At 53.9% G+C, this 26136-nt stretch overlaps 1 protein-coding gene across 1 annotated transcript in view; it reads right to left on the bottom strand.

The window, feature by feature from the left end:
• Positions 1-5449: 5449 nt before the first annotated feature.
• SFMBT2 (Scm like with four mbt domains 2) overlaps positions 5450-26136 on the bottom strand; it is a 59856-nt gene continuing 39169 nt past the window's right edge. The window contains 13 exon segments of the mRNA XM_056114579.1: positions 5450-5596; positions 5726-5917; positions 6486-6680; positions 6767-6865; positions 6867-6934; positions 7106-7281; positions 7570-7679; positions 8574-8713; positions 9007-9080; positions 11443-11485; positions 13929-14042; positions 19334-19460; positions 24648-24730. Of these exon segments, the coding sequence (XP_055970554.1) occupies positions 5456-5596; positions 5726-5917; positions 6486-6680; positions 6767-6865; positions 6867-6934; positions 7106-7281; positions 7570-7679; positions 8574-8713; positions 9007-9080; positions 11443-11485; positions 13929-14042; positions 19334-19460; positions 24648-24730 (1562 nt within the window). The 3' untranslated portion in view covers positions 5450-5455.

Raw genomic sequence — 26136 nt, forward strand, 5'->3', positions numbered from 1 at the left:
GGAACTTTCAAAGAATTTTCTAATTCATTTGAGACTTAATTTTGTGTCTTCATTATTAACTGGAAAGTAAGCAGCCACTATGACAAAACAATTTGCTAACAGTAGCTACCAAGGGATTACACCAGTTCGATTGTATGGTGCCGTTACTCAAGGGGAAACGTTATAAATTGTAATTTCCAGATTGCCAGATTATTGTGCTCTCTCCAATGATTACCCTCCCTCATTGGCTGGAATCTGCCGATTTCTGCACAATTTAATAAGAATATTTGACTTCCCAAACCCCAGAAGAATCTCAGGGGGCAGCGTTTCAACTGAAATGGAAAAGGTTTGAGCTCTTTCTCAGCAGCATGGGCAGCACTTCTGGACTCACCTTCCTGCTGCTCCCCACTCCAACCTCCCCAGTTTCCAAGAACATAATCTGTAGTATTCTCTTCGCATTGAATTAGGGATAGGGCATGCTGGGTTTTTTTTTTTCCCTCTTTCGGTCACAGCCAGCGATGCTCGGTACTCTGGTGGTGCTCGGGGGACCATATGGGATGCTGGAATTCGAACCTGGGTCAGCTGTGTGTAAGGCAAACGCCCTCCCCGCTGTGCTATCACTCTTGTCCCAGGGCGTGCTGTTATTACAGGTTTTCTGCCTGCTGATGGCATTGTGAACACACACCATTTTATGCGCAGATGAAACGCAGCCAGTGTCTTGCTGAGACCCGTCAGTTTGCACAGCATTAACTAAGTCAACTGAATAAAAGTTCTCCCAGATGACCTAGTGAAGAAGTTCTATTTGGCTGTTGCCTGCATGGCGTCCCCACGTAAGGGTGCTCTCTGCAAAATCCCAAAGCTCTGAGGTGTCCCAGGACTATCAGACTCCTGCCCCGTCCACACATTAATTTTACTTTGCTTCACTGATTCATGGATCAAATCAATGAGCTTGTGAGTTGTGTCATACCTCGTGGGTCTCTGCCTCTTTGGAGTGGGGTTGAAACAAGTTTTTTTTCTGTGATATTCTGAGTTGCAGGCATATTGGGTCCTTTTGAGGATTTATTATCCTCAAAGACACATCTACTGGGGAGGCTGATGGAAGGAGGGTAAACTCTTAGAATCTAATCTTACGAACTCATGGTCCTTTACTGAACAATTTGTGAATAGTGCCCCCTGCAGGGAGGGAGGGAAGTCTGCCATGTGCTGAAGGCACCAGGGTGAGAGGGGGCTGCCTGTCCCCCAGAATCCCCATCCCCCCACCTGCACAGGGAACCGGAGTTCACTCTGGGGAACAGATCTCAGAGCCGACACCCCACCCACATCTTCCCAGTGGAGGGTGCGGACGCGCGTGGAAGCAAGGACAATCGGTGCTATTGAGAAGGAAGCTGGCCCCTGGGAGCCCCTTGGCCCTGGCCACCGGGCATTCACTCTGCATTCCCCGTAATGGGAGGTGTGGAATCCAACAGTCACCTGACACACGGAATTCCTCATGTTTGAGAACTGGAAGGAATGAGGGTGCAGAGCAGCCTGGGGCCCAAGCCCAGAGCATTTAGTTCTGTCTTCGTGGGGCCGGCAAGCCGGCACACGGCCCTGATTCCCTCCAGCACCACCACTGAGACTTTCCAGCAGCAAATGCTGCCGTGCCTGGCCCGAGAATGACGGCCCCCGAGTGTCACCACAACCCTTTTGTCCTTATTTTAGCTTATCTGAAAAGTCAACTTGCCCGGGCTTCCTCTCAGCTGAAATTCGCAGACGCTCTACTAGCTGGCGTTCCTGATGATTCTGCGGTGTAGCTCACTGAGGCCTCTTCCCTACAAAGCTTCAAACACCAGCTTCAGCACCCACCCTCTTCACCAGTTGAGTGTGTGCCTCCTCCCGCCCAGGTGTGGTGCAGCTGATACTCCCCATTCTCCCCGGGCGCAGCCACATGCCCACTTTCCCCTGCCTAACCTCCTGCAGCGGGGACAGCAGCAGCCCCCAAAGCCAGGAGAGGAGCAGGGAGTGTGGCGGAATGATAGGCCTGCTAATTAATAGAGTTTGAGGGGCAGCACAGAAAGAAAGGTGGGCTTTGAAGAAAGTTTGGTGTTCATTCAATTTAGCTCTGGAAAAGTGTTCCGATCTCGCGCGACAATAGAATCGTGAATTTCTGTCCACAGAGATCATCACACACAAGCCAAAGAGGACAAGGATATTGGGGAAGTAAGGGAAGACTAAAATAACCACAAGGATGGAGGCAAGAGGTAAGCAGCAGTGTTCAAGAAAAAGAATTGACACAATTCTCGATAAAACACCAGATGTGAGGGGCTGGAGCAATAGCACAGCGAGTAGGGCATTTGCCCTGCACACAGCTGACCTGGGTTCGATTCCCAGCATCCCATATGGTCCCCCGAGCACCGCCAGGAGTGATTCCTGATTGCAAAGCCAGGAGTAACCCCTGAGCATCGCCGGGTGTGACCCAAAAAGAAAAAAAAAAGGCAGATGTGAGCATGTGGCTGCCGAATGCACAATTGCTGGGGATTTGTAAATACAGGCGTAAGTGTATAGCAAAGGGGGCCACAAAACCCAAAGCTGAATAACCCTAATAATGCTGATGCTAAAAAATATGCTTGGATGCAGACAACCACCTCAGAATTCATTTTCCTTTATTAACAATGTGGCTTACAAGTCTTCAAGTAGAAAGGGGTTTTCCATTTAGAATAGAAATTAAAATAGAACTCTGCTATAGATTTTATTTACATGAGAACGTATATACAGAATACAATCTTACAGCAGACAACATGCCCTTTGTCCTACAAACCTCAAAATCCAAAACACCCATTTTCCCTTTCTATGCACTAGAACATACACGACACAGGAGTGAAGCTTCCAGAAAAAAAAATTCAAAGTGGGCGGTGAGCAAGCGGACATATGCTGGCGGTCATTATGCTTCCGGGTCACGCCAGCTCCCTTCCCAACACGATTGTCCTCTGCCAATGAAGACTCTGTCCCACCCCGAGGCTATTCCAGAACCTTCTTTTTCCACGCAGACACCTCAGGAGGTGCTTTTCCCCTGCCTGAGAGCCACACGGATGCCCTGTCCCCTTGAGACCCTGGGAAGGACAGCTTCTGGGGAGAGGAAGTGAGTCCCACGTAAGAGAAGCAACCAGCGTCCGACCACACAGGGAGTGAACTCCTTTGAATTTACATAAACTCTGAACAGAAAATGATAAGAGCATCCTTCTTAGGGGCCAAGACTGCCCCCCCTTGCTTAAGCTGCTGCAGCAGATACACTCAGTGTACCTCGATATCTGCTTTAAAGGCCCTCGAGCCCCTGGTTCCCTTCAGATGCTGTCAGATTTCTACAGGGCGAGACCGCCTCTGAGCAGCAGAGCAAGCCAGGCTTCCAAGGGGCAGCATCTGCATCCAGTTCCCTATGGGAACTGGGGTTTGCACAGGAAAGTCCTCCTGCCTCCAGGACGAGGCCCGAGCCCACCTTCAGAGGAAGCCCTGGGTCACCATTCCAGACACTGCTCACGGGGACAGCGTGTCTGAGTTGAAGGCTGGGGTGGCGAGCCTGACCAAGGAATAGATCACACGAGATGGCCTTCCATGTGACAGAACCAGTGACCACCCCCCCCACCTCCCCACGGTCATGCAGCTCGCAGACTGGGTGGGGCTCAAGGACCCCAACTTCCAGGGGCGATTCTGCAGGGTGATTTCTTCCCAAGCAAAGACTTTTCTGCCCCACCCCAACTCCTTTCAGGTGGGGATTCTTGTGCGTGGGATCTTCCCCACTTGGCAGCTCTGACCCTGCGGGCAGTGAGACCCACACGCTATGATGCACTTTCGTGGCCAATACCCAGACAGCAGAGATGATGGGGGCCCCTAGGGGCCAGGGGCAGAGGTGGCTGGGATAGGGAGCAGAGGCAGGGGGAGGCCTGGCAGGCCACAGGTGATCCTATGTGGGCCTGCAGGAGACTAACTGCAGAGTGCCTGGCTGGGGGCGGATGCTGGGGAGAGGCAGGTGTGACAAGGCAGTGCTCACCTGATCTTGGGGGAATTGCTGGCCTTCAGTGGATGCAGTCGAGAGCTGGGGGGGCTGGAGGGCGCCAATGCTTCCTGACAGCGGGGGGCTGGTGTGTGTGGACACGGGCAGCCTCACCCACATCCCACGCACATTGACACCTGGTATTGCAAGGACTGAGGGTCCAGGATTCCAGGAGCTGCCCGCCCAGGAGGCCCCCTTCCCCCCTCCCCCCCAGGCTATAACCAGGCCTGAGACGGCCCCCTGCCACATGCCGTTCACCGTCCTTCTGATTCACATGCCCAGGCTCAGCCTGCAAGGCCACCACCAGGGCTCATGGGGGCGCTGCCCTACATCAGGCTGGTCCTGGCACCAGCCCCCTCGGATGGGGCCCAGCAGGCCACCTGGCGCCCCCCACTCACTCCCCACCTGAGCCCCAGCATATCCCCAGGCCCAACGCTGAAAGTGGGTGGCCAGAACCTGAGGAACCTTGGCGCCTGGCCGCATACTGTGGGCAGGGCCTCTGCATCCCGCCCGGCTCCAAGTGTGCCACGAGGGGTGGCCAGGAACCCCAGTAAGCGAGGTGCCTGGCACTCTCAGGGCCCGGTGGTGGCCGCCTCTCTGGAACAGTGGGAAGAGCAGCAGGTGAGGGCCACAGTGGCTCGGGTGGGTGGGGGCAGGGACAGGGGCCACAGCACACGCTCATGAGTTTGTCTGCATGTGGCACCACGTGACTGCTGTACCAGCATGTACCACCTGTGTGGGCACACAAGGGCAGTGCCAAGCCGACTCCCAGCGGAGTTGGCCATAGGAGAACCACCAAGCATGTCACTCTTCAAGTGAAGGGACGGGTGTGGTGTGAGCCAACCGGGGCACGGCAGCTCCCACTTCCTGTCCATCCCTCACTCGGGCCAATCCGGACTCTTCCCCTTTGGGCCTGGGCAGAGGCACTAAGGAGCTGGCAGCCGGCGTGGGCACACCTTCCCAACCCCTTCTGCCCACCTGCCTCTGAGAGCCGCAGCTTTTCCTTCTGGGGCAGAATTGGAAACGGGGGCAGTGAATGAGAAAGCTGCTGGGACCCAGGCCCCGAGGGGCTCACGGGTGGGTGGGCACCCTGGGAGTGGCCACTCACTGCCATGCCTGCTGCCCACTCCCACAGGGCCGTCTGGCCCCAGTCTGCATCCAACAGCAGCCCAAGCCCCCGAAGGACCCCCACAGCAGCCTTGGGAGGTCCCAGATACTCCAACCAGGGCCTCCTTGGCACAGCCACAGACGAGGCCGGGTGAGCCCTGGTCCTGGCATTCAGAGGCCATGTGAGGGATCTAGAAGGCAGGTTTCGGGTGCGGGTGCGGAGCAGGAAGATAGACGCGGGGCCCTGATGACTGCAGATGTCCCCACTCCCGGGCAGCCTCCTGTCCCGGGTGCAGGCACACAGCGGGGGCACCATGCCCGTGTCCCAGCGCCAGAAGGAGGTCAGTTGGCATACTGGGCGTAGAAGGCCAGCTTCACTCGCTCGATCTGGTGGCACAGCTTGATGGCGGGGCCCAGCTTCAGCTCCAGGCACTCCTGCACTGTGGGCAGCGTCAGCAGCAGCAGTGCCTGCCCGTCGATGTCCTGCAGGGACAGGTCAGGTCAGGGGGGCACAGCCGGGACCACGGGGCTGCCCTGCCAGTGGGAAGGAGCGTGGCCACCCTGCCTGGCCACTCTCAGCATCCCCACCCCCTGCAGGCCCACAGCGGCCACCTGCTCCTGGAAGATCTTGGCCAGTGGTGCGCAGTCCGTGAGCTTGATGAAGCGCACCACGTCGGTGACCGTCCACTCCAGTGGGTTGCTGTCCAGGACGAGTCTCTCCTCCTCCTCCTCTGCGGGTGGGGCGTCCTGCGGAGGGATGGGCATGGCCACTTTCCCTAGGCCCGCACTTCGGTCTCCTGGGGACTGTGAGGCACCCTGGGTCCGCCTGGGGGGACCTGGGTCTGGACTTGGAAGGGGCAGTTGGGGGGGCAGACAGAGGCTCAGCCCAGACATTTGGGGTCTGCTGAGGACTCAGCCCCATCTGACGGGCAGGGCACAGGCCACAGGCCACATGCCCCATCCAGCCTTGTGGACATAGGCCTGATCCCCATTTAACCCCGAGACGGTGGATACAGACTCTGACCCCGCCCCCCCATCCAGTCCTGAGACTGTGGACACAGGCCCGTCCTCCATTTAGCCCCGAGACCACGGTGTCCTTTTGTTGGACCGATTGTTCTCCGTGGCCGGCCCCTGCACTGACCCGGTTCTCCAAGCTATCCGAGGGCTCTAAAACATTACCCTGGGGTCTTACTCTGGGACAAGACCCCTGCAGCCCTCACTCTGCTCCTTTGGGGGCTCACACCCAGTGGTGCAGGTGACCCTGGGCCGGGTCCCTGTTGCCCCCCGCGCTCTCCCTCCAGCCGTGCTGCCGTACCTCAGCTGTGTCCTGGCCGGCTGCCAGGCCCCCCTGGACGCAGGCAGGGGGCAGGGCCCTGCGGCCCCGATGTGTCCTCTCAGGGGGCAGCTGGCATGGGGGCTTCGAGCTGCTCCTCAAGGCTGTGGCCCCGGGGGCTCGGGCAGCCAGCAGCTCGTTGGACATGTCCGTCTGGTCATCGTGGGGCTCTGAGCCACTGCCCTCGCCCATGCTCTCCTCGTCCGGGGCCTCTGCCACATTGTCCTCACTCTCCTGGAGAGATGCACAAGCATTGGGTAGTGGGGACGGGGCGGGGGGTGCCAATGGGGCTGGCATGCAGGCTAGTGGGGGACACGTACCTCCCCAGAGGCGGCCGCTGCCCCTATGGGGGACGGTTGCTGCTGCCTCTGCGCCAGAAGAGACCTGCGCCGTTTCCGCCGCCGCGCCGGCCTGGGGGGGGCCGCTGTCCATGCTGCGCTCGCCCACCGGGGGCCTGCTGACTTTCCTTCTCTTCCCGTAGCAGTAGGCTGCCAGCGAGAGGGCAGCGGTCACCGCCAGGCCAGAGCGGGGGGGGCCAGACGGGATGGGGCGAGGAGGGTGGGAGCCGAGCGGGCACCAGGTGAGGCCGGGTGGGAGGTGGCCCCCAAGGCCAGAGCGTGGGACAGCGGGAAGGGGCCCCCGCCCGGCCCCCCACTCACTGTACTTGGTCTTGGTGTACGTGGAGCAGTTCTCGGGGCAGTGCTCGGCCACCTGCATGGGGCTGAAGAGGTTCGGGCAGCACTCCAGCCGGGCACACACGCGCCGGCAGAAGGCTGCCACCTGCGCAGCCGTGCGGACGATCTTGGCCACAGCCCGGTAGGTTTTACCTCTGTACCTGGACCCCGGGGGGGAAGGAGCTGGTCAGTGGACCTGCAGGTTTCCCTGCAGTCCCTGCTGTGTCTTGGCCCTGCAGATGCATGGGGCTGGGGTCACTCCCGGACATACCCAACCTGGCCTACAATGCCCCCTGGGCTGGCTGGCCGGCGCTTGGAGTGTGAGGTGTGGAGGAAGGAATTTAGTCTCTGAGTATGAGGACGGACGGGCACCCCTGATGCGAGGCATCTGCCGGGCTCTACCCACATGAGGGGGATGACGGCGTGACTCCCTGGGCACGGCCACTCACTTAGCCTTCAGCGTCTCCTCCTGGAAATCCCAGTGCGGGTCCTCGACCAGTTGCAGCTCACGGAGCACCTGGCCGGGCTTGTAGGCCGCGTTGATGATCATGCCAAGGACCTGCGGATGGGAGGCGATGATGGATGATGACCCCTCATGGCCCTGCTGACGGTCAGTGAAGCAGAGGAGGGGACGGGACACTCTGTGGGCCCCGGCGGGGTTGCCACAGGCCAGACACATGGGGGGCAGGAGGAAGCAGCCCAGTCCCTGGACTAGAACAGGGTGGGGGGGGGCCCTGGTCTGGGGGAAACCAGCTCCTGCAAAGGGCCCTGGGGGCCACTGCCAACCTCCGTCCACCCTCATCGCCTCACTTGCTCACCAGGAGGCCCCATGGCACTCCCTCCCAGCATCTATCACCCAACCCTGAGCCCCAGACCCGTCCGTGTCTGCACCAGAACCTATCGCAGCTGTCTGGACCCTCGGCAGGAACGTGGATACCCTAGTGGGCAGGGCAGGTCACTCTGGGCCAATGGTCATGGACACTACTGTCCAACACTGACCCTCAGAACTGTGTACTGCAGGGCCTCCTCTTCAGGCGGGCGGCCATGGGGAGGAAGGCCCGAGTCTCTGAGGGTCCGCAGAATTCCACTAGAGTCTGAAGTGGGCCCTGCCTTTGTCTCCCAGAACCCTCTCGTGGCCCCAGGGTAGCCAGGGGTGCAGGGCCACGCAAGGGGCATGGCCTAGGGCCCGCCCAGGGAGGCAGGGAGACTCCCGCATCCCGGCCCTTCCACACTGTCCTTCCCAGAAGCCTACCCTCGCTTGTCTGAGCCCCAGGCACCCTCGGCGGAATCTTCCAGAACCCTACTGCTTACAGCTCATGCTCCATTCGGGAGAAACGTGCAGGGGATCCCTTGGGGTAAGAGTGTGCAGGACATTGGGACGCGGGAGGCGCCTGACCCGAGTCAGCATCTCATGTGACCCCACCAAGCGTACCCATGACCCCGTGGAACTCACCTCCTTGAGGACCAGCACGCACTTGCCAGGCCCCACGGAGCGCGGCAGCTCGGCGAGGCGGCCCTTGTTGAGGTAGGGGCCCGAGAAGCAGCGGTGGTTGATGAAGAGCTGCGGGCAGCAGTACTTGCCATTGGCGGGGCCTGCCAAGAGAGCTGGGCTCAGTGCTTAGAGGCCGCTCCTGGCAGTGCCCGAGGGTAAGGCCTGAGCCAGACCCCTGGGGCATCTCCCCAGCCCCGGGTTGAGACTGCAAGCAGCTCAGGAGTCCTTTCCCCTAAGGTCCTGAGAACCGTCTCAGGCCACAGGACAAAAAGCAGAGCAGAGAGGCCCGAGTTGCAGAGGCCTCTGTTGACGCCAAAGGAAGACCAGGTGCTGGGAGCCCACCGGACCGGAGCCACCCACTGTCTCCCCGCCTCATCCCCCAGGATTCTCTCACCTGTGGCGTCCAGGTGAGGCAGTACACAGAGTTCTCTGTGCGGTATCCTCTCCACAGGCACTGAGGAGGGAGAGCTGTGGGCAGAGAGAACGAGAGCGTCCTGGGCCCGAGCAGCAGCCAGCATGCCCCGAGCTTCTGTTCTCAGAGAAGGATCCAGCAGGGTTAGATGTTGTGTGTGCAGGTGAGTGCCTACCTGCACGTGTGCCTGTGTGTACATGTGTCTGTGCACGCATGTGTGTGCATGCATGGAGGCCACGTGTCTGCATGTGCACGCATGCCTAGATCTCAGTACACACACGTGGTGCCTGTGCACACGCATGTGAATGTGAGTGTCCACGCATCTGCACACACCGAGTGCAGCAGTGGAAATGACATCACCCTGGAGGGCGATTCTTGGATCTGCCCAGGTACCCCCAGAAGCCCCCAGCCCTGCCCTGCTTAGGGGTCCCGGGCACGAGGGCCTGGGGCTGTTGGGCTTGCCTTGAGTCGTGGAGGGCAGTGGCGCCTAATCCCCCCTCCTGGTCTAAGGGCAAACATGCTCCAGGCCGTCTTCCAGGGCTCCAGGCTCCTCCCCAGGGGGGGCTCTGTGGGGACCCAGGGGCCCAGTAAACCACGTACAGAGCAGGAGGGCCAAGGGGCACTGGCTCCCAGGGCAGAAGCCACCGGGGAAGGAAGGGAAGCAACAGACAGCTGGGCCTGCAGCATTGCTCAGAGACGCCCTGGCCCCTGCCTGAGTGAAGAATGGGGTCGACAGGGCCCAGCACACACACACACACACACACACACACACACATACACACACACTTATACAGACACACATATATACAGACACACAAAGGTACAAAGACACAGACACACATAAACACATATATACAGACACACACACATACATATACAGGCACATAGACACATACAGAGAACACACTGACACACACATATATAGACATACAGACACAGACACAGAAATACATACATACACACACAGAGAGACACACACATATACAGGCAGAGACACACCAAGACACACAGACACAGACACAAACACAGACACACAAACATATATACACAAACACAGACAGACAACACACATCTACAGGCACACAGACCCATACATAGAGACACACTGAGACACATAAACACATATACAGACACAGACACACACAGAAACACACATATATACAGACACAGAGAGACACACATATAGGCACACAGGCAAATACACACACATACATTTATACAGACACACATATATACAGACACACACACAAAGGTACAAAGACACAGACACACATAAACACATATATACAGACAGACACATACATATACAGGCACATAGACACATACAGAGAACACACTGACACACAGAGACACACATATATAGACATACAGACACAGACACAGAAATACACACATACACACACAGAGAGACACACATATACAGGCAGACAGAGACACACCAAGACACACAGACACAGACACAAACACAGACACACAAACATATATACACAAACACAGACAGACAACACACATCTACAGGCACACAGACCCATACATAGAGACACACTGAGACACATAAACACATATACAGACACAGACAGACACACACAGAAACACACATATATACAGACACATACAGAGAGACACACATATAGGCACACAGGCAAATACACACACACACACACACACACACACAGCCAGTCTAGGAGTGAGAATTCAAACCTGACCTGAGCTACTGGTGCAAACTGGCTGTCCCGTTTCCCTGTGAAACTGTAGCTGGAAGTAACTCCCGGTTACATCTAACCCTGAGTTTAGAAACCAAGAGTGCCCCCAAACTGCTGCTCCATTCAAATCCCAACATGGTTTGACTTGGCTTCGTCCTACTGAAATGCGACTTCAGCTTGACCCGGGCGTGGGGTCAACAGTGCTCTGGGGCTGTTTTTATGAAGGAAGCGGAACTCCTGGCGGGAACCTGCACTACCTCTGTGCTCTTACACAAATACCCAGTCAGCGCCCCCACTGACGCCCTTCAATCAGGGTCCCCCAGTCACTCACCCTGGAATGTAACTTAATTCTCCTATAACCCTGCTACAATGTAACAGACTGCAACTGAGATTTCAGACGGCAGAGTTGCTGTTTGCATCCCCTCTGCAGGCAGCATGACTTCAGCAAGTGTGCTGGTGATGTCATGGTGGCTGCTGACGTCCGGGTCATGGCAGTGCCTGGCCCAGTCTTCTCCTCGAAGGGCCAGACACCTGCAGGGTGTTGAGGGTGTTGCAGGGCTCCCCCGTTAGATCAGGCCTGAGTGTCCCCCAGGAAGCCTGCGAGGGGCATTTACGCCTTCTGTCCCCCTGCTGACCAGGAAGTGCCACCCTGCCTCCGTCCTCTGCCAGGACACACGACCGTCCCCTATGCTCTGAGTGGGAGAAAGGAACTCACTGTTTCTCTGGTTGCACCACCGCAATCTTCCTTTGCTTCTGTGCTGTGGGACAGGCAAGAAGGAGGGAAACACAGTCAGCCTCGCTCGTGGGCGGGGAGGGCGCATCTGAAACAGAGCTCAGCCTTTTCTTTTTTTCATTTATGTGTCCCTCTTTTCTTAATTAAAGAACTGTGATTTACGAAGTTACCAACAGTTGAGTTTCAGGCCAACCCAAGCCTACCACCTGCGTAAGCTTCACCTCCCCCACTGTCCCCATTTTCCCTCCCACTGCAGCCCCTGCCCTGTCCCCCTGTCACCCTGAAAGTCTCCTGACAAGGTTTCAGGGTTGAGCTTAGCTCTTGTGTCTTCAGTGTTGCTGTGTTTGGGTCTGTGGCTCTACTCTCACTCCGTCAGGCATAACTGAAGCCCCGATGCCTGCTCATCCATTATCCCCGCTCTCTTCTCCCTAGATTCTCTCCTTCCCCATCCTCCTCCCTAACCATCGGGGCCCGGGGTGGGGGGTATCCAAGCATCCCCTTTACTACAGTGCATTTCCCCATCCAGTATTCTATACATCACAAATAAGAGATCATCCTGTGTTTACCATTTTTCTTCTGGCTTACTTCACACAACTTCCAGTTCCAACCAGGTGGTAGCAAATTGCCCAATTTCATCATTCCTCGCAGCTACCTAGTGTTCCACCGTGTATCTATATGCCACATCTTCATAATCCATTCATCGAAAACAACTCAGTTAAAAATCACAATTTTTAAAATTGTGATTTCATTCCTGCCCCCCTTTTATTTCTTCCAGCATAAAACTGACCTTGATGCATCAGAAACGAGGACTCAGGAGAATGTGGTGTATTTATTCCTATCACTCAAGCGGCCAGTCTCATATAAAACATGTGTGTAACAAGAAGAAACCGTGCCCTCAGTGACCAGACACTGAAAGAGAGCGCGGGAAGGGACGACTCTCCAGAATGCCTTTCCTCCCGCAGGAAGCAGGAAGGCAAACACTCTCCAAGCAGCAGACACCCGTCAAGTTTAATGATGTGTTCTTACACGAAAACATTTTATTACTGGCGGGTGGATGGGTGCCGAGTGAGTCTGTCTGTGACGTAAGCGAGCCAGCTATGTTTGGGGTACGGACAGCTCCAGTTTATGCTTGTAATAGATCAGAATCACCAAGTCCAGACCCTTTGGCATCTCTCAAGTCTGGCACAGACAGGCTGTGTTTCCCCACACGAGCATCAGTTAACTCCAGAAAAGGTTTGAAAGCTGTCAAGAGATTGGCAGGGCTGGGCTAGAGTACTTGCTTCTTCAAAGCAGAATGGGAGTGAGGATAAAGATGCCTGAGAGAGGCTGGAGCAATAGCACCTTGGGGAAGGCGTTTGCCTTGCACGCAGCCAAGCTGGGTTCGATTCCTAGCACCCCAGAACCACCAGGAATTCCTGTGTACAGAGCCAGGAGTAACCCCTGTGCATCACTGGGTGTAACCCAAAAAGAAAAAAATAAAAGACGCCTGAAAGCTGCCAGTGTGGGGTCACCTGCCTGTTCATGGTCTTCGCATCCAGACGCTGGCAAGGACAAGTGGGAACCTGCCATCCAGGTGGGAAGTGAGCAGAAGACGACTGGCTACTGATGGGGAGGGCATGCCCCATGGTGCTCTGGGGTGAGTGCTCAGGACGAGACACACAGGCAGCTCCCACTTGGGCCCGGGGATGCTGCAGACTCGGTGAGAACACAGCCACGAGGGAAACAGGCTCTCAGCTCTACATTTCTCAGGGAGATCGGGGAGAGGGGAAGGCGGCTCCTCGAAGGGCCAGGCTCCTTGACCCTCCGGAGCCAAGTACAGAGAGGAGCCCCCTAGAAGTCACCTTGACCCACCCTCTGGACAATCAAGGCCTGTCAAGCAGAAACTATCCACCCTGCTGAAGCACTGTCAGTGACTGTCATGGACGCACCTTCATAAATCTGCTGACAGCTGGCTCTGGGAGGCCAGCGAGGAAAGGAACTCCCTCCCGGGCAGATGGGGCCTGTGGTGGGGGCTGGAGAGAAGGCGCGCTTGCAGATGAAGCACAGGGAGAAAGTACTAGAATATCTTTCACGGAAATGAAAACCCTGTCTCTTTAAGGGATGGCAGTTTTAAATAGTGCCCCCAGTTCACCTTAGGGTCAAAGCAGAAATGTCAACGGTGATCAGTCTTGAAGAGTTTTAAGTGGGATCATTAGGTGGCAATGGTCTATAAGAACATTAGCATAGTGTGTGTGTGTGTGTGTGTGTGTGTGTGTGGTATGCGTGCGCACGCTGATTTGTAGTTTCTTTGTTCAAGGTGTGTGTGTGTATGCACAGTGATACGGAGTTTCTTTGCCTGGTGCGTGTGTGTGTGTGTGTGTGTGTGTGTGTGTGTGTGCATGCCTATGTGTGCGTGCGTGTGTGTGTGTGTGTGTGTATGCCAATATCCCAAACCTCTGCCCACCCGATGTCGCCCCCAGCTCACTCACTCGCCGTCTTGAGGGGTGTGGTCAGAGGGTAAGCGTTGGCCTCGCACCAGCCCACCGGGAAGATGTCCATGGACTCCACGTCCACGATGAACTCGGGCACGGGTGTCTGGAGACCTGCAGGGAGAAGGCAGGCACAGGTCGGGTCAGGACAGAGAGTGAGGGGAGAGACATAGGGTGGAGGCGCGGGGCAGGCAGGCCCTGCCCTTCCTCAGAAGAGTCTCGAGGTGAATCAGATGAGGTGGAGGGGGTGGGGTCATGGATACTTAGTAGCTACCCAGACTGCATCTAGGGTAACCCTTAGCATGAGGGCACTGACCATCACACCAGAAGGCAACAGGAGACTGCAGCAATGGGCATTTCTCTGACCATCATACTGACTGCTTACTGACCATCACACTGATCAACACATTGACCATCACACTGGTGTGTGATGCTCTAGAAGACTCCAGTAATGAGAGACTTCTCTGACCATCACATGGACAATCCACTGACTGTCTACTGCACACTGATCATCACACTTACTGTCCACTGACTGTCACATTGATCGACCACTGACCATTCACTGAACCATCACACTGACCATCACAATATCACACTGACCATCCCACTGACTAGCCACTGACTGTCACACTGATCATCCACTGACCGTCCACTAAACCATCAGACTGACCATTACACTATCACACTGACGATCCACTAACTGTCCACTGACTGTCACACTGATCATCACACTGACCATCACACTGTCACACTGACCATCCCACTGACTGTCACACTGACTTTCCACTGACCATCACACTGACATCACACTGTCACGCTGATCATAGCACTGACCACTACACCATGACACTGACCATCCCACTGACCATTCACTGACTGTCACACTGATCGTCCACTGTACACTGACCATCACACTGACCATCTCAAGGCCCTAGAAGATTCAGTGACTCAGGAATGAGACCGCCTCCCTTGGTTTGAGTAGATACTTAAGAAACTACTTCAGCATCACCACAGAGCAAAGGGAAAAGAGAAGACCTGGGGCTAATGGGAGCAGGCTGGCCACGTAACCTAGAGCACAGACACCAGTAAGAGGGGAGACACAGAAAACACACTGAGGCAGTGTCCAGAAAATACCGGGGAAGATGCGAGAACCAGAGTCCAAAGATGGAGCTCGGGCACTCTCGGAGCAGGGGCCAGAGTCGCTCAGCTGCTCGGTCGCTACCCAGAGAACAGGAGAGGAGGGGAGTCGGCCCCATGGCACGCCCATGTCCCCACACAACAGCTGGTGCCTCCCATCATGCCTCCCCCAAATCCTAACTTCATAATCCGCAAACAGAGAGGGTCGCCCCATGGCACCCCAGTGCCCGCCTGCAGTGCTCTGGAATTCCTCCCCCAGCCCTAAAGTACAAGTTGTAAGGATGTTCTTTGATAAGCCCAGGTTCCTGATTTAGTGCCGAACCAGCACACAGGTGCACGGAAAGTGCTGGAATGTTCCACGGCAGTTCCATGACAGACACATCCCTGTTTGGTCACTCTGCACGTTTGTTTTCAGAGAAAGTGAGTGTGAGGCTGACACTCTGTTTGCTAAACTCCCGCAGAAGCAGAAAGATAGAGAACACAGGTGACACAGCATGATCACTGCCCAACACGGCTCAGCCAACAGCAACCATTTCTGCTTCATGTTACGTGACTCATGTTTCATCCCATCACCAAAGACGTCTTCAAATAAGCAAGAGATTCAAAACCAACTAAGGGAGAGTGCTCTCCCAGGCAGCCCTGAAACAAGACCTCAACTTAGTCTTCAGAGCAGACTCCCCCAGGGGGCCAGTGAGGGGGTCCCAAGTCTTCCTCCCTACACAAGGGCACCTTCTCATCTTCAGACTAACAGACACAGGGCATGTTTCTTAGCGACTCAAACCCTCCGCTGGCAGCCTGGGTGGACGCATCTACCGGGGATCTCTGCATGTTCGTCTTCATGTCTGGGCACAGAACAGATTTTCAAGGTCAGCATCTCAGCACAGCAGGGACTGGGGCTCGTTCACCCCTCGCATCAGACGAATGATGACAAGCCTCGGCTTCCAGGCCCACAGGAGCGCCTTGGGAGGCTGTTGTGCCCACGCTCGAAAGCGCTTTGATCTGAGCTGGGAAAGTGTGTGGCTCGAGTGAACAAGGTACCTTCCAGCAACAACACAACCAGCAACTCCTTCCCGAGTGCCAGCAAGTCTTCAGCCCTGTCCTGTCTCGTCCCAGTTCCAGCCCTGGGGACTGATGGGAAGGGGTTGAAAGTTTTCCCACCTCTGACCTGTTTGTAAATACTGATGCTTCCTTCGCTCCCTCAACATTCTAAGCTGGACAGACTCAGAATTACCCTTGAAAAATTACCCTCTGCTTGCTGAATGGTCCAGTGGTGTACAAATGAAACAATGAAAAGGTTAAGCAGTGCTTTCTTGGTTTTCCTAGAAGTTTCAAACTACCGATGCCACACTCCAAGCTTTACCGTGGACCAGAGCAATTCTAATATTGCTACTCCGAGCCCCACCAGGAGTGATTCCTGAGCACCACAAGGAGAGGACCCCAAACAAACAAATAAGCAGAGATAAGAAAGTGACCAGAAAGCAAAGCATGCTGACTCTGGGGCCCACAGCAAGCGCGGAAGCTGGACGCAGAGGGGAAGCAATGGGAAGAAGCCCTGTGCTCTGGGTCTCCAGAGAACATCCATATAGAAGTGCCCTACCTTGTCTTCCTTGCCAAACACAAGCCCCATCCCTAACAATGCCCCCCACCGCCACGACACCGACATCTTCATCCAGCACCCAGCACACTAGCTCCTTTTAAAGGTCCTTAAAACAGCTATCTCACTTCAAGAAGTCAAATATTCAATGAAAACCATCATTCAAATGACCTAAAAGTGGTCAATTAGCCATGTGTTGACAAGATTTCAAGCCAATTTAAAGCATAAAAAAACCCTCGTTCATCGTCATGAAGTGCTTCATAAATCTCAAGTGTTGAACAAATGGCACCATCGGAATAACCATGATCATAAAGATAATTGAACAGACCCTTAGTGACCAGAGCAAATCACTGACCTTCGTCCCAGGACTGAGCCAGCTGCTGAGATAAGGAAGCAGACAAGCCCTGAGTCCTAATCTCTATCCCTTTAGCAGGCAAATGTTCCAGGCAGCAAAGGGGAAAAACAACAACAATAAAGAATGAAAGAAAACCTGACCCAAGCAACATCAGGAGACCAAATGGAATTTTATGCGTGTGCGTTGATTTTTTTATAGTATGAGACATACGCACGCACCGTCTTGAGCAGTATCCTAGATGGATAATATCCACAGATATTATCCAATTTCTAATTTCCTTTCCATGCTGAACCAATTTCCTTTGAATACCCAAGTCTGAAGTGGTGGACTTCCGATGCATCTTCTGATGTTTTCTAAACTAATCTCAGGATGACAGGAGGGAAGTGTGGGGTTGGGGGGGGGGGGGGGGGAACACGAGCCTCCACGATGGATGCAGTTCTTTGTGAGAAAGTTCTCTCCAAATACAAACAACATGGGGGAAAGATAGTCTGAGGGATGCCACACGTTGCTTCCTGTTGTGTTTCCTAAGACTCGGGAGAGAGCTGCAGGGTCGGTGAACTTAGCCATGAACATGATGGCCAGCGTGGTGGGCTGGGAGGAAGCTGGCATGCCCGACACTGAGAAGCACTCAGGGACAGCAAGAGGGTCCCTCCCCTCAACACCAACAGTGTGAGGCCATTAATAGCTGCAAAGCGTTGGGGAGTGCAGGCTGCTAAATAAATAAAGACCACTGAAGAAATGTAACTGAACAGGCTGAAAAAATGTAACTGAATGTGATTTGGAGACATGGGCTCCAAATCGTACCATTTTCTGTTTTCACATTAACACTGTAAACAAGACTCCCATCTCCTGACAAGGCATAGCCGCATCTAAGGTGGCAAATTCCATTTAAGGATTAGGAATGGGAGAGGATCTTGCTTCTCCAAGGGCAGTTGGCTCAACTTGGCTAGTCATAATGTAAAGTTCTGAGCGACACCAGAGATGCTTTTCAGCTCTTCGTCTAATCTTAGCTAATTCCAGCTTGCAGTCCTACTTCCTTGGAATTCCACTCAGCCATCAACTTTGGGAGCATTTCCTTTTATTTCAAATGGATTTTGAAATCCTAAACCACAGCAGGTTTGAAACTAATTTCTGGGAATTAGTGACACAAAGGAAGTACAGCTACAAGCACTGGAGACCCCGTGTAGGTACTCTACACCTTTCAAGGTCATATCACACCGGATCTGACCTTCACCATTAGGAAAGAGACACAGCACCCACAGTATTATCCTCTAAGCTTCCTATGTCAGGGTGGTCCGAGCATGGTGAAGAATGAACCTGCAGACCAGGAGAGCTGACATTAGGACACTGTTCACACTGTCTTGTTTTTCTGTGGGTATCACCAACACTGAGGAAGGGTTATGAAAACGAACAAAAATGAAACTAATAAACAAATATCCATTTTAAATCAGGGGAGACCGGGGGAAACATCAGATATCTAATTTGTTTACATTCTTTCTCATTGAAAATAAAATCTAAAATAAAGTCTTCTATTAAGACCCTAAACCTGATCAAGATATTTGCCCTTTACTTCTGCTTACAAAACACGTGATTCTGAAAAATGTCTGTACAATCATACATAACATGTAGCTTTGATACAGAACAGTTTAAGTATCATTAAACAAACAAGTCTAAACCCTGGTTATTATCTATCTGAAGAGAAAGTCATTTCTGGTTACTATTTTAAGGGGGGAAAACCCCACAAGAACCTCTTGGAAGAAACCAAAGTAAAGGGTATTCTTCACATTAAAATTTACCTTTGTACTTTTATCCTATTAATAGCCAAGACCTCAAATACCCGTTTTAGTGACTCATATTAATTTAATTGTGACATTAGCACTCATAATCATAGATGTAAAGAGTCCTCTGTATTCCAAACATAATCATCCCCTCCCCCTCGGAATCTCATTTCATGGACTTATTAGTTCAGATGAGCGCCTCTGAATGAATTTCTATTTGATTAGCTTCACCTATTTAAGAACACTGAATAATTTAAGATGTTTACCTAAAGGGAGAGTGACGCTCTCCGGAAGATCTGTTCCCCCAACGTGCCCCAACGTGCGTCTCTACGTACCCCAATGCGCCCCAACGATGCGCCCGAACGCACCCCAACGTGCTTCCTAACGCACCCCGACACGCCCAAACGTGCGTCCTAACGCACCCTGACGTGCGTCCAAACGTGCGTCCTAACGCGCCCCAGATGCACCCGACACACCCCAACGTGCACTCGCACGTGCCCCCTAGGTGCCCCAACGTGCGCCTGAATGCGCCCCGACCTACCTTCCAGGTGAAGCCACAGCAGCCTCCCCTTCACGCCCACCACCGAGGCCACGCACAGCTCCCGGGGGTTCCGGGGGTTCACGGCTTCAAGTTTCATGTTCTTTGTGAAGCCTCGGCTGAACGCAGTCTGAAAGACAGAGACGTGGCCCCAAGTTTCAGACACGGTGTGAGCACAGGAGACACACACACACACACACACTCAGTACACATACACACCTGCACACTCACAATACACACACTCACACAATACATACACATATGCACTTACACATGTAACACATAACTCAAATATAAATATGCACACACAATTCAAATACACACATGCACACTAACACACATGCACTCACATAATACATGTGCACAGACTCATGCACTCACACAATACACTCAAACATGCAACACACACAACAAATACACATATACATACAATGTACACAATATAAGTGCACACCTGCACACTCACAATACACACACATGCACTCTCATACTATACTCCCACATGAAACACAACACAAATATACATTGCATAGTCACATATACAATACAAATACACACATGCACACTCACATCACACAATATCCATGCACACATGCACTCACATTCACATGCAACACAACACAAATATACATACACAATACAAATACACATATGCACATGCACACTGACAATACACATGCACACAGACACACATACACTCACAAACTCACATATGCAACATATACAACACAAATATACATATGTACACTCAATACAAATACACATATGCACACACACGCACTCTCATACATGCAACACAATTCAAATATATACATATACTCACAGTATACATACATACATAACACAACACACATGCAACATACAATACAAATACACATATGCTCACATACTTGCACTCACACAATACACATACACAGGACAATACAAATACACACATACACACTTACATACTCATGCAATACACATACACATATGCTCACACACAGGCACTCACACAATACATACACATGACACATAATACAAGCAACACACATACACAACATAAATACATGCACATACAATACACACAATATACATAATCACACACATATGCACTCATGCATATTCACATTCACACATGCTTACTCATGCATACACTCACACACATATGTCCCCCAACCACATTTAGTCACTGCAACAAGACAGTGAATACACTCATACATCCAGCACTCACACACACACACACACACACACACTCGTACACACCCACTTACCCATGCACACTGTCTCACACACACCATGACAAGACAGTGAAACATGCACACACACGTTTGCACAGTGACAGGATAATGAGATCCAAGAATATACAAACCCATGCACTGCTCTGAAGTAATGGACCACACATAATCACAAAGTTACATTACACTCACATACATACACAAACACACAGGCACATTACACCCATACATATCACATTACACCCACACATACACAGCCACATCACTGCCACCCGGCCCCACACAATCACATTACACCCACATACACACACAGTCGCATCACCCCCACCCATATTCCCACACACATATGCTCACATTACACTCACACGCTGCTATAACTCACCTGCCCCTTCACCCACTAGCTTACCACACACAGTCCTCCTCTGCGGGCACAGGGGCCCACGCATGTCATTCCCAGGTTTCCGTCCCCTGGGAGTCCAGAGTGAGGACTCTACTTGGGGTGTCCGTGGGCGAGCAGCCTCCAGGGCTGTGCCCCTTCCTTGCTCTCCCCCTCTCTGTGGGCACTGCCTGGCCCGGCCCAGCTCCGGCTCGGGCAGGAGCACCGCTCACTGAAGCTGTTTGTGTGTGCCTGTGCTGCTCTCGGCCCCCTGGCTCCCGTGTTCTCCAGCCAGACCGTGAACGCGCACTTTTAGGGCGGGATTTGCTTTATGGTGTGTGTATTGTATGTGCATGTATTTATGTTGTGTATGTGTGTTGCTTGTATTATGACGCTATTCAGGTCTCCCAAAGAAGAATAGAAAGAGCTATGCTTGGAATATCACGTTTCACTCAAATGAGAGAACGAATCTGGAGTTCTGACATCCGTCGACGATCAAGGATCAGGGACGCTGTCTCATTTGCCAAGGTGTCGAAAATCAGATGGGCTGGTCACGTAATGAGATTTAAAGACGACCGTTGGACTAGAGCTGTTACTGATTGGATTCCACGGGATGTCAAGAGACCGCGTGGCCGCCCACCTACCAGATGGTCAGACTTCTTCGTCAAGATCATGAACGATCGGTTTGAGGCCCTTCATGTTCCTGGAGCGAACAGATGCCATTGGGCTACACTAGCACGCGACAGGGACAAATGGAGACATTACTGGCGCCCGCTCGAGCAAATCGATGACTAACGGGAAGTTAAGTGATTAAGTGATTAAGCTGTTCTCTCTGCAGCTTCATCACAGGCCCTAGCAGGACCGAGGAACGTGTCCTGTCCCCACGTGGTTCCTGGGGCCCTCTGGACACCACTGGCTTCCTAACTCCTCCTGGGAGTAGGAAGGGCTCCATTCTGGGCTCCGCATTTCCATGACCTCAGATAACAGGGTTAGACATCGAGTTTTGGGCGCTCTGGGTACTCCTACACATCCCGGCAGCTCTTGAGTCTTATAGCAGGCGGCTGCCCGGGAGGGACCACACTGGGGACCACAGGCTCTTTCCAGCTCTCAGCCTTGGCCCAAGATGCTATAAACCCTCATGCACGAATTCTCATGGGAACCCAGTGCCCCTGACGTTGTCTTGGGGCTGCCACAGCAAAGGCGCTCCTCGGGTCATTCGTGCGAGCAGCAGGCTGGTCCTGCCCGTCTCATGGCCTTTCCTGTGCCCGCATCCTGGACTTCTCTTCCCTGCCTACCTCTGTGGAAACCCAAACTCAAACCACAGCCCTCTGCTGAGGTCCCAGGGTCTGGCGGACACAAGTGGGCCATCGACCACGTTTTCACTGCTCGAGAAGCAGCATCAAGGGCTACTTTGTAAGAAAATGCCACTTCAGTCACGCCACTTTCTCCTAGCACCTGCTCCCTCCACGCCCCCTGCTCCTCCCCATGGCCAAGGAAGTTGCCTTATTCCTATTCCTTCCTACCATCTGGGCCATGCCCACTATGTGCATTCCCTCCACCCAGGCTGGAAGCAAAATTCACTCCTGATATTTAAAAGTAAATATCATATCGCTCACTGCTATAAATTTTAACAAGTTTGACAAAATAGTATGACTGCGTCTATTTTGGGCTGGAGCAGTAGCACAGTGGGTAGGGTGTTTGCCTTGCAAGCAGCCAACATGGCCGACCCAAGTTTGATTCCTCCGCCCCTCTTGGAGAGCCCAGCAAGCTACTGAGAGTATCTTGCCCACATGGCAGAGCCTGGCAAGCTACCCGTGATGTATTCAATATGCCAAACACAGTAACACTTGTCACGGTGGAGATGTTACTGGACCTGCTTGAGCAAATCGATGAACAATGGGAGGACAGTGACAGTGACAGTGTCTATTTTGAAATGTATGAACTGAGATCAGGCAACGGGCTCCCGTAAGCAGCCCAGGTTACGCCCTTTTTGTGACCAGTGAAAAGAAACTGGAGCAGTGGGCTGACCCATCTTTCATATAGGCTGAGCAGAAGATGCTATGACCTCTCTACGGAACCAACATGAAACTCTGCAGTGGCCGTGAAGACCCGATGTGCCACTTTCCTTTTGTTCCTTTGGGAACTGGGAGGAAGGATGCTCCAGGCAGGCTATTTCCTGTGACCCACTGTCTGCCTTCCTGAGTGCCGGTGCACACAGCTGCCCAGCTGCTCACAGCTTCACGGCTGCCTGCAAAGCCTCTCAGTCAGTGCAAATGCACTGCTTAGCTAGGGAAAATTACAACCACACGACCTCTTTCCACCCCAGTTGGCAGCCTAAGGGTAATTTATAAAGGATCAATAACTAGCCCACTGCCGGTGCTTGTGTTTCATTCGGCCTCTGCTGGGTGGCTTCATCCCGGGTCCACCCTGAGTGTGAGATATCTCCTGGCCCTGCATTTCACCTCTCCTGAGGACACCTGAGTTGTGTGGTTAAAACTGAATCCATAATAAACCTCCCATTCAGAAGCACTTGCAGCGAGCTCACCACACTCGGCAAAGTACTGGGGATGTGCTACAGCTGCCAATGGGCGGCAACCACGCAACGGGAACAAAGGAAGCAGGTGCTTTCCCAAGGGATATGCGGCACTTCGGCTGGGCAGCCAGACCCTGGGGCTCAGGGGGCGCCTGGATGAGGCTGGGGCTCCAACCATTCAATCCACGCAAACAAGTGCTGGTTGAAAGGGAGCAGAAACTGACCCCCTGGGCATGGCCGCAGCAACGGGCCACACGCACACGAGGGGAAGGGCAGGATTTTCCTCCCTGCACTAACTAGGGCCAGGAGCAGCTCTGTCCAGGCTTGTTTGGCCTCCAGCTGTGCCCAGGAAGCAGCTATCTCCTTCACAAGTCCACAGGGCCAAAGGGGTCTGCAGAGCTGCGCCTGTCTCCTGGAAGCCCCTGCAGAGAGCACATTCGAGAACACGAGCACCCAACTGGGGGCACCGTGCCGGGGGGCCTGCAGCCCCACTGGGGCCAGGGACTGGCGCGGCAGGGGTGAGTCACCGTCTCTCTTCACAGCTCTGAGGGGGGATGAGTTGAGACGGTCATTCCTGAACGACTGATACAAGAAACTCCTGTCACAGTTAAGCCAAGGCACACACGTGCAAACACACACACGTACATACGCATGTATGCACCCATATGCACAAACACGCAAACACACATGCATACACGCGCACACACAAATACATGCACACATACATACACATATGCATGCAAGCACACACACACACAAATAAATACATGCACATACATGCGCACACACCCGCACGCACCCATACCCACACACACAGATACTATAATACACCAGTAACTCTTTGAGAATGAGGAAGGGACTTAGCGTAAGGAGAGCCCAAAGTGGATTCCGAGAAATGAGGATGCTTATGCTTTAAGACTCTGTTTCATCCCCCTGCGTTGGGGCCACACCTGGCAATGCTCAGGGCTGACTCCCAGCTCGGCACTCAGGAGTGACTCCTGGCTGTATGGGAAGCTGGGGATCGAGCCCAGGCTGGTCACGAGCAAGGCAAGTACCTTACCTGCTGTGCTATGGCTGTGGCCCCAAGACCCTTGTATTGATGTGGGGGGGTCTTCCCAGGGGGACTCAGGCCAGGCAGCTCCTGGTTACCCAGGAGGCCGCTCCGTGTTGAGAAGGGGAGGTGCCGCTTACGTTTCTGAAGCAGAAGGCTGGTGCCTCCTCCGTGCCATGCTGCTCATGGTAGTCGGCCCAGTTGAAAGCCCGGCCAGCATAGCCTGCACAAAGTAAAGGAGAGCACGTGAGGTGGGCAGGGCAGGGGTGGTGGCTGGGACCCAACAAGGATGCCTGTGCCTCAGGCAGAGCCTTCTCAGCAGGGAGCCTGTCCTCGTAGGGTCCCTCTCCCTCTCTTCCCTTCACCTGGCATGTGTGCATACATACAGCCCTAGCATGTGTGTGCTCACACATACACTCCATCACATGTGCTGACACACAGTCCACCATGTGTGTACTCACACACACACACTCCATCTCGTGTGCGCTGACACACACACTCCATTGTGTGTGTGTGTGTGTGTGTGTGTGTGTGATATAACAAATCCATCCTGAGGTGCAGGCAAGCCTTGGAAAGACGCTGCTGGGGCCCATGCTCAGGTATGCAAGCGGCCGTGGGGGGTCAGCTGTGCCCCGAGCAGTCGCCTGGTTTGAGGGGGAGCGAGAGAAATCTCGGATTTCCTGAATCCTTCTCAGGGCCTCCTGACCACCTCCTTCCCCAGACACCTGCTGCTCACTGGGCCTTCGGCTGCCGCAGCCCACGGTCTCAGGGTACGCCTGGCTGCCCTGGGGAAACGGAGGCCCCGCAGCCCTTCTTTCCATCTGACCCTCACCAGGAAACAGTTTGTTCCTTCACTTACTGAGCTCAGATGATGGATAGGGGAGGGGCCCACGGGGGGAGTAGGGAGGTGCTCCTGCTGCCGTCGGGGGCCCTACAGGGCCAGGAGTGGAACCAGGTGGTGGGATGCCAGGCACGCACGTTACACCAGCCCCGAGCCAGTCTTCTAAGATGGGAGGGGATGTGGTAAGGGAAGGCTGACCCTCAACCCCACTCCCCGACAGCCATGCATGGAAGAGGGACCCCAGCCCTGGGACACCCCTGTTATTCCATCCCATGGGTCCATCATTCCCTTCCCACAAGCTGCCTCCAGGCACTGCGATGTGATGCATCCTCTCCAGAAGGTTATGGAAAGTTCTGTGAGTCCTCCCTGCATCCCTCCCTCTATAGCCTCCCTCCACCAAGCAGTGTTCTGTGCCCTGCCCATGCCCTGGAAGCTCTCTGAGCCCACGGGGCATGCCCAAAGGTCATGCACCTTAGCATAAGTTCCAGGGAAGAAAAGTAGGTCTGGGCCCATCTCTAAACCAGTGTCTGGCTCTGCTGTCCAGCAAAAGACACTCACAGCAGGATACAGCTGCCAGTGGCAGTGGGGAGCAGGACAGGCTGTGGGATTCACAGCCTGGCAATGGGAGACCCCAGGGCCCACCCCCTCCTGCTCCTGAGCTCCCAAGGGACGGTCTCCATGTGGCCTCCAGGTGACAGCTGCCCTGCCCCTCGGTCACAGCAGAACTCTCTCCTTTCTCTTATGGTGGCCTGTTCCCGTGGCCACTCCCCGGGGGACAGCCGGCCTGG

The sequence above is a fragment of the Sorex fumeus genome, unplaced genomic scaffold, assembly GCF_029834395.1.
Source record: "Sorex fumeus unplaced genomic scaffold, SorFum_2.1 ptg000026l, whole genome shotgun sequence".
Classification (NCBI taxonomy): Eukaryota; Metazoa; Chordata; class Mammalia; order Eulipotyphla; family Soricidae; genus Sorex; species Sorex fumeus.